The 8,302-nt window shown below is 42.6% G+C and overlaps 1 protein-coding gene across 1 annotated transcript; it reads left to right on the forward strand.

The window, feature by feature from the left end:
• The first annotated feature begins 1,537 nt into the window (after positions 1 to 1,537).
• Positions 1,538 to 6,247, forward strand: LOC8155365 (dnaJ protein P58IPK homolog B). The gene is made up of 9 exons (XM_021450631.1): positions 1,538 to 1,779; positions 2,150 to 2,315; positions 3,247 to 3,448; positions 3,522 to 3,682; positions 3,763 to 3,856; positions 3,933 to 4,145; positions 4,760 to 4,840; positions 5,352 to 5,570; positions 5,839 to 6,247. The coding sequence occupies exons 1-9, from the start codon at positions 1,689 to 1,691 to the stop codon at positions 6,025 to 6,027; spliced, it is 1,416 nt and encodes a 471-aa protein (XP_021306306.1). The 5' UTR covers positions 1,538 to 1,688; the 3' UTR covers positions 6,028 to 6,247.
• The last annotated feature ends 2,055 nt before the right edge of the window (positions 6,248 to 8,302 follow it).

Consider the following 8,302-nt stretch of genomic DNA (forward strand, 5'->3'; position numbering starts at 1 on the left):
AGCCTCGCAACAGAACTGGAGAAGATGTATTTGAGATGGTTAAGGATGTGAAAGTAGTTTTTGGTAAGGGAGGCAGCCAACCAGTTCCAAAAGATGTAGCGGGTCATGCATCCATGTGGAAGAAGAAGTCAATATTTTGGGAGCTACCCTATTGGCAAGTCCTAGAGGTCTGGAATGCAATCGACGTCATGCACCTAACAAAGAATCTTTGTATGAACCTTCTAGGATTCATGGGTGTGTATCGGAAGCCTAAGGATTTACTTGAAGCACGACAAGACTCGCAACACATGAAAGAACGAGACAACCTGTATCCAGAGAAGCATCTAGAGAAGACAGATGATGGACGCCAATATTTAAGACCTGCTAGCTACACTCTTAGCAATGAAGAGAAATAAATCATGTTTGAATGCCCTTAAGCAGCATCAAGGTCCCATCTAGATTCTCCTCTAATATAAAAGGTATAATTAATGTGTCCGAGAAGAAATTTATGAACTTAAAGTCGCATGACTACCATGTGCTTATAACGCAATTGCTTCCAGTTGCATTAAGAGGAATTCTACCTCCACATGTACGTCTGGCCACCGTAAAGCTATGTGCATTCCTCAATGCAATTTCTCAGAAGGCAATCAATCCACTGGAACTAGCTGCTCTACAGAATGATGTGGTTCAATGTCTTGTCAGCTTTGAGTTAGTGTTCCCTCCATCCTTCTTTGATATCATGACACACCTCCTAGTTCATCTGGTTAAGGAGATCAATATTCTTGGTCCTGTGTTCCTACATAATATGTTTCTCTTCGAGAGGTTTATGGGAGTCCTGAAGAAATATGTTCACCAACGTGCTCGGCCACAAGGAAGCATCACAAAGGGCTATGGGACAGATGAGGTCATTGAGTTCTGCGTTGAATTCATTTCTGAACTTGACCTAATTGATATTCCTAAGACTAAAGGCCCTTACGACCCGAGGCTAAAGCCCTTTCCTGTACTAGTGCAAAATGGAAGGGACAAAGGGACGAAGACTAGAACAGAGGAGACGGAGGGGGGGGCGGGGGGTTCAGACCAATGTTTTAAATAGTGGGCTAAAGTGTTTAGCGGTATATCTCTCAAACAGCTAATAGCGGAGTTAAATCGAACTATAGCAAGATATAACGGCTAAATTATACATGAACACAAATAGTGACACCCTGTTTCAGAAGGCTATAATGGTAGCTATAGCAGGAAATTTAAAACTATGGTTCAGACATGTACCATCTATCAGACTTGTGAATCAGTAGTTCTTTTTTTTTTTCTTTCCTTTCCTTCCTCGTAATGGCGCATGGCCACTCTCCTAATGGCGCACGGCGGTGCGGAAGCAGCGAGATTTCAGTTCCTGAGGCAGAGGAGGAAGAAGAGGGATATGGGATTGGGCTGGGCTGGAGTAAGAGCAGGAGTAGCACGAGGTGGCCCAGCCCATCCGTAGCAAAGGGACTCCACGCGTCGCCGCGGTATTGGCCAGGCTACGTGTTCCGTCCCAACGCAGCAACGCTTTGTTTGTCCGTCAGCGCAACTCAGCAATCAACTAGGCAAAGAACGGAACGGAAACCAGGGTGGCTGGGTGGGAGAGCCGGAGACGGAGACGGAGAGGCCTCCACGCTCCACGGCGAGTAGAGGAGGGAGGGAGCGCCACTGCGCCAGAGCTGGAGACAGAGATCATGGTGCGGGCGTGGGGGCGGACGGCGCTGCCTCCGCTCCTCATCCTCGGCCTCCTCCGCCTGCACTTCTCCCCGCTGGTCGTCGCCCAAGGTGCACCTCCCTTCCCTGTTCACGCCATCACCCTAGCAGCTAGGTGCCCGTCGCTCGACTGGATTGCGTAAAAGAATTCGAATTCGATTGGATCTTCAACCATCGAATCCTTCCCCTTTTATACTGATTCCATTCCATTGGTCAGTTGGATCTCGGAGTCAGCGAGACCCAGCACATGCTTAGTATGCCTCTCACTAAATCTTTGAGTTGCATCTTGTTCTGTCACCCGCATAATAATTATACTTATTAGTAGCAGCATCTCATATATATCAGATCAATATGCATGGCAATGGCATGCCGCCTGCCCTGTCTCTCGTTTGGCACAACACAATTTGAATGAAATATCATTTCTTTTTTTCTGGAATTTCAGAAGGACAAGAAAAAGACCCTGCTACTTTGTTCGCGCAAGCCTCAGAGATGATGAACCTGAGGAAGTATGATGGGGCGCTTGGCCTGCTAAATGCTGTGTTGGAAGTTGACCCAAATCATTCTCAAGCTTACAGGCAACGTGCATCCGTGCTTCGTCATAAATGCAGGTAAATTGTTCTCTCCGGCTGGTTTGCACTCCATTCTTTGTTTTTTTGTGCCACGGTCTTGCTTGACTCCAATGCTAATGGATAGAACAGTAACGGGTAACACTTTCAACTTCTTTTGTCCTGCAAGTAGCTGATTTTCATTTTGGTTTGGCCTCATAAGCACGAAAAAAAATGAAGTTTACTTTGTTTAAATTGAAGGCAGATTCTAATCCTAGCGGAACATCATTGCCTCCATATCTGAAAGATGAGTCCCATATATTATAATATTAAATAAAAGTAGAAAAATTTCTTCCTCCAGATTTTGGCCCATCACACTCGCTCTCGCTTCGTCTATCCCTCCACTCCCCTGGAGTATAAAAGTCCTAGCCGGTTTTACTAAGGCCTTGTTTAGGAGTAGTTCCAAATTTTTTTGCAAAATGGATTTTCGTTTGTATTTGAAAAATATTGTCTAATGAACTAACTAGGCTCAAAAGATTCGTCTCGCAAATTACAGGTAAACTGTGCAATTAGTTATTTCTTTTATCTATATTTAATGCTCCATGCATGTGCCGCAAGATTCGATGTGATGGGGAATCTGAAAAAATTTTGCAAAATTTTTTGGGAATTAAACAAGACCTAAGAGGAGTGTTACACAATGAATTAGAGATAATAGTCCTGATTGGTTTACTATCCCATCTGTGACCTGAACTCATGACCCGTGCTCATATGAGTTAGAATAGTGCACGTTCAGCCTTAGTACAGAGTCCAATTCTAAGACATATGAGAACATGTGATGCACGCAAGATGTTCTGTTGCTATGTAAGGACATGTTTAGTTATAAAAAAGAAGGGGAAAGAGAGCATGTCTACTAAAACCCTTGTCATTTTACACATGCTGTTCCTTATTCCTTGTATGTTTTATGTGCAACTGTATGCTTTTTTTTTAAGTCCAGATACAAGGAAGCTGAGAGTGACTATACCAAACACCTGGAGCTGAATCCTGGGTCTGCTTCAGTGGAAAAGGAACTATCCCAGCTTCTTCAGGCTCAAAATTCATTACAATCTGCTTATGGCCAGTTCGATTCTGGTGACTTTTCAAAAGTTGTGGAATACATGAACAAAATTGTGCTCGTCTTTTCTCCAGGTTGCTTAAAGGTGTGATTACAGACAGGAAAATTCCATCTAGTCATTTCTCCTTGGGTTATGGTACTAAAGATTCAATTTGCAGGCAAAGCTTCTCAAGGCTAAAGCATTGCTAGCACTGAAAGACTACTCAAGCGTTATTTCAGAGACCGGATTCATTCTAAAGGAAGATGAAGACAACTTGGATGCACTGCTATTACGTGGTCGCGCCTACTATTACCTTGCTGATCATGATGTGGCCTCCAGGTAATTTGGAAAAGCATATGCATGTGCATACACACCCAAATGCTCTCTAGACTATATTCAAATAATCCTTTTTTGTTTAGGCACTACCAGAAAGGGCTCCGTCTTGATCCAGAGCATTCAGAATTGAAGAAAGCATATTTTGGGTTAAAAAATCTTTTGAAGAAGACCAAGAGTGTGGGTGTCATTCTTCTTATCAATCAATTTGGAGTGTACAGTGTTGTAGTAGTTAAATCATATGGTGTCGATGCAGGCTGAAGATAATGCTGCCAAGGGTAAACTACGTGTGTCTGTTGAGGACTACAAGACAGCTCTAGCAATGGATCCAGACCATACTGCTTATAATGTGCATCTTTATCTTGGGTTGTGTAAAACTCTGGTCAGACTTGGGAGAAGTAAGGAGGCAATCAGCAGCTGTACAGAAGCACTGAGCATAGACAGTGAACTTGTTGACGCACTTACACAGGTAACTTGCCTGCCTTGAATCACGCAGATCATCAATGTAAAATTCAGAATGCAAACTCAACATTTCTAAGACCTGATCTTTCATCTTTGACACTAGTTTATAAAAAAATGGATTTCTTTCGATTTAGGTACCCCAAGTGTTAACTGACATTGTTACGTGGTGTATAAAACTATGGTGGAATCCATCTACGTGTTGTAAAAAAAAACTGGCGCTTGTTTCTATGAACCGGCTTAGGACAGCTAGTGTTTATATATTTGTATCAACTGTACATGCAAGGGATAGAGTACTATCTCCCCAGATTAATCATATTTTCATACTCTATGACCAACCATTAAGATTGGATTCAGTGCGATGAACCAGCTATTGGCGCTTAAGAAATACTGCAATTGTTCAGCATGTTTAAGATCTTCAGTTTAATATACACTATTAATATGTTTTGAGTCCATAGCTAGATTACATGGATAATGTAATTTATCTTTGACACTAAATGCTATATCAGGAGGTTATGTGACAGCACGAAAGTTGAATTTTGTGCTGCACAAGTTTTTGCAAGCATGCCATTCTTATCTGTTTCTTGGGATATTTGGTGTCATTTTTCATTACCCTTGCTGCAGAGAGGTGAAGCTAAACTTCTCTCAGAAGATTGGGAAGGAGCGGTTCAGGATCTAAAAGAGGCTGCCCAGAAATCTCCACAGGTATATTTGGTCCAAAAAACACAGAATTTGGATGGGCACACAAATAATAGTTCTTGCATTTTATTCATGTTAGCTTTCCCTGACGCTGCCACCCCCAAAACAACACCGGCAGACACCCACCAATCCTGTCTCCTGCTGGAACCTTCATTGTTTTAAATTTGCATTTATATGATGTCTAGGGTTGCTTTGCAAGCCATTTTTTGTTTCCAAATTGCTGTCGATGCAGTACAGTGGAAAGCTATTGCTAGTGTAACGTAAGGTTGAAAAAGGTGCTGTAGTTTTGTCTAAGACAGAAAAATTATGTATGGGTGGCCATGTAAATTGTTTTAACAAAGTCTTAGGATATAGCACTGTAGAAATACCTGATTTTTTTTTCAAGTGGCGAACCTGAGTTTCCATTCTCTGTTTCTGAACCTGAGAAGTCTATGAACTGATCATGAATATTTGATGGACCAGAAAGTTTATTTTTGATTTTCTGCTAGCATGATAACTTAACATTTTTAACAACCAGGACATGGGTATCCGTGAAGCACTTATGAGAGCTGAAAAGCATCTTAAGTTGAGCAAAAGAAAAGACTGGTATAAAATCCTTGGTGTTTCAAAGACAGCATCAGCTGCGGAGATAAAACGTGCCTACAAAAAGCTGGCGTTGCAGTGGCATCCAGATAAAAACGTGGATAACCGGGAGGAAGCAGAAAACATGTTTCGAGAAATTGCTGCTGCTTATGAGGTACGATGAAGCACTGCTCTATTGGACTGTTCTCTCTTTAGGAAACCAGATAACCACTATCTATGCCAAGCTTTATGGGATAATGGGAAGGTTCGGTTCTTGCATCACATGGTAGTAGGTTAGAGTGCACATTCTATTGACAACATTGCTATATTTAGATGCTAATTCAGTCTGGCATTACAATCAATTTTGTGGTTTTCTCGCTCTGTGAATGTTGTTTCCCTGGAATGTACGATATGTTTGTCACAAGCTTCCGCTGCATGTTCAGGTGCTTGGTGATGAAGACAAACGTGTAAGGTATGACCGTGGAGAGGATGTGGAGGAGATGAATATGGGAGGCGGGGGTGGCTTCAATCCTTTTGGGGGCGGCGGCCAGCAGTACACGTTTCATTTCGACGGTGGGTTCCCCGGCGGTGGCTTCCCTGGGGGTGGAGGCTTTCAGTTCAACTTTGGATAAACTGTGCCATGTACGATGACATTTTCTTCAGTTCCCACTGGAATTGCTTTAGGAATTCTTAACAGCAGCTGGTAGCTATTCTTAGGCAGGCTGAGAGACTGTTCTTATATATTACAATAACAACCCCCCCCCCCCCACCCCTCTCTCTCTCTCTCACACACACACATCAGTTGAATGGAAGAATGGAAATAAAGATACGTTTTTTTGGCTGTTGCGAGGATGTCTTTTGCATTGGTGAAGTGCACAAAACACCACATTTCGGAGCCATTTTGTCGCATTGCACCACGTTTGCCCTAAACCCTTAACGGGTGTACTGTTCATAGGATCTGTTACTGTTCTACTTAACGGGTGTACTGTTCATTACTGTTCATAGGATCTGTTACTGTTCTACTTAACGGGTGTACTGTTCATAGAATCCGTTACTGTAATGTATAATAAATTGTGAGAGGGGCAGTGGTATACAATTATAAGGGTAAGGAGTAGATTACATATACATTGTTTAAAGGTTGCCTAGATTAGAGCCACGTGCGAAAGCAGTTTGTGCTACGAGGGGTTACCACAATCTAAGTGTGTTACTGTGTCATCGTCGAGGAGTGCACTGGCACACAAAAATTGTTTATAGACCATACACTACTGGAATCTCGTGCTTTGCCTAGTATCCAGGGCACTCGGCAAATGCTAAAAAACACTCGTTAAAGCCGAGACGACACAAAATTTAATGGCAAAGTAGGCTTTGCTGAGTGTCTTTTTAATGGCAAAGTATGCTTTGCTGAGTGTCTTTTTTCGGACACTTGGTAAAGCCTTTGCCGAGTGCTAGTTTGACACACGACAAAAAAAGTAGCCGTCACGGCCAAGCTAACGAACCGAGGCGGTTTGCCGAATGTTCGGGTATCATTAGGGATGAAAACGGATCGGATACGGACGGATATTACTGATATCATATACTGATATCATATTTGTTTTCATATTTCTAGTCGAAATCGGATTCGAATACGGATAATGTCAACTATGTCAGATAAGATAGGATTGGATGTCGACATGATAAATATACGATTTAAGTATTCGAAAACAGATACGGAATCGGATGTTAAATATTCGGACTCGAATATGGACATATCTGAACCCTTCTAAACGGATTCGGTCTCAAATACGATCGAAAAATATTCGTACTGTTTTCATCCCTAGGTATCATACATTCAGCAAAGACATTTTTTTTAAAAAATAAAAATTTTAGATTTGCCGAGTATTCTTTCTGGGACACTAGGTAAAGTAGCAAGTTTGCCTAGTGTCTTGGACTAGTCACTAGGCAAAGTAGTAAGTAGTAAGGTTTGCCTAGTGTCCTAGCATGGAGACTCGGCAAACCATGTTCCCAAGTGCCCATAGCGCAGCGCTTTGCCGAGTGTTACAGCCAGAACACTGGGCATAGAGTGACTGTGCCGAGTGCAACACTCGGCAAAGTGACCAGAAATATTATTTATTTATTTTTTCCATTTCATCCAAACAAACAAAAAATATGCATCACAAACATGATATATATCACAAACGTCACATCAGTCATAGTATATCATAATAAGTTCACAAGTAGCGTCAAGTGCTCCATCATTCACCATAAGAAGTGCAAATAAAAGATCCATTAACAACTACAAGTATCATCACAGCCAACGAGATTGATTTGGTGAAGGATTTGTAGCATGAGGCACTTTATTCGATGCCGCCGATTGATTCTGCAGAAAGTAGAAGGGATTACATGTGTGAGACAAGATAATATATATCATACATGACTAAAAGATTCAGACTCCACTAGGTTCGAAGTGTTGTTGTGGTTTGACTGTAAACATGAAAATACAACCTAAAACATTCATACTCACAGGAGTAATTGCACCAGGAGGTGGAGGTAGAGCGAATAGCCCACGTGGCGGAGGCATCCCCTGGGCGGCACCAAGACTTTGCATGTACTATAGGATCTCTACGAACCTCCGCTGCTCAGCCTCTTGAAGGATTATGAGGACACTACGCTAGCTAGGAAAAAAAATTTCAACCTCATAAACAAGGATCAACTGCAAGTTATAGATCACGGGATTACCACTACACGCGTAGATGCAGCGGAAGCGACTCGGTGTAGTTGTGCGCGTAGTAGCAGTGCCGTGCAGTTGCGTTGTCGTCCACCACACCAATCCCTCTCCCGCGGTTCGTCCTTGTGCTCCAAATGCTGCACCTCTGAGGTATCCGACACGTGCGGGGAAGAAGCGTTGCGCCTCCGGACTGCTAGGTCCGC

Source organism: Sorghum bicolor, unplaced genomic scaffold (assembly GCF_000003195.3).
Source record: "Sorghum bicolor cultivar BTx623 unplaced genomic scaffold, Sorghum_bicolor_NCBIv3 super_88, whole genome shotgun sequence".
Classification (NCBI taxonomy): Eukaryota; Viridiplantae; Streptophyta; class Magnoliopsida; order Poales; family Poaceae; genus Sorghum; species Sorghum bicolor.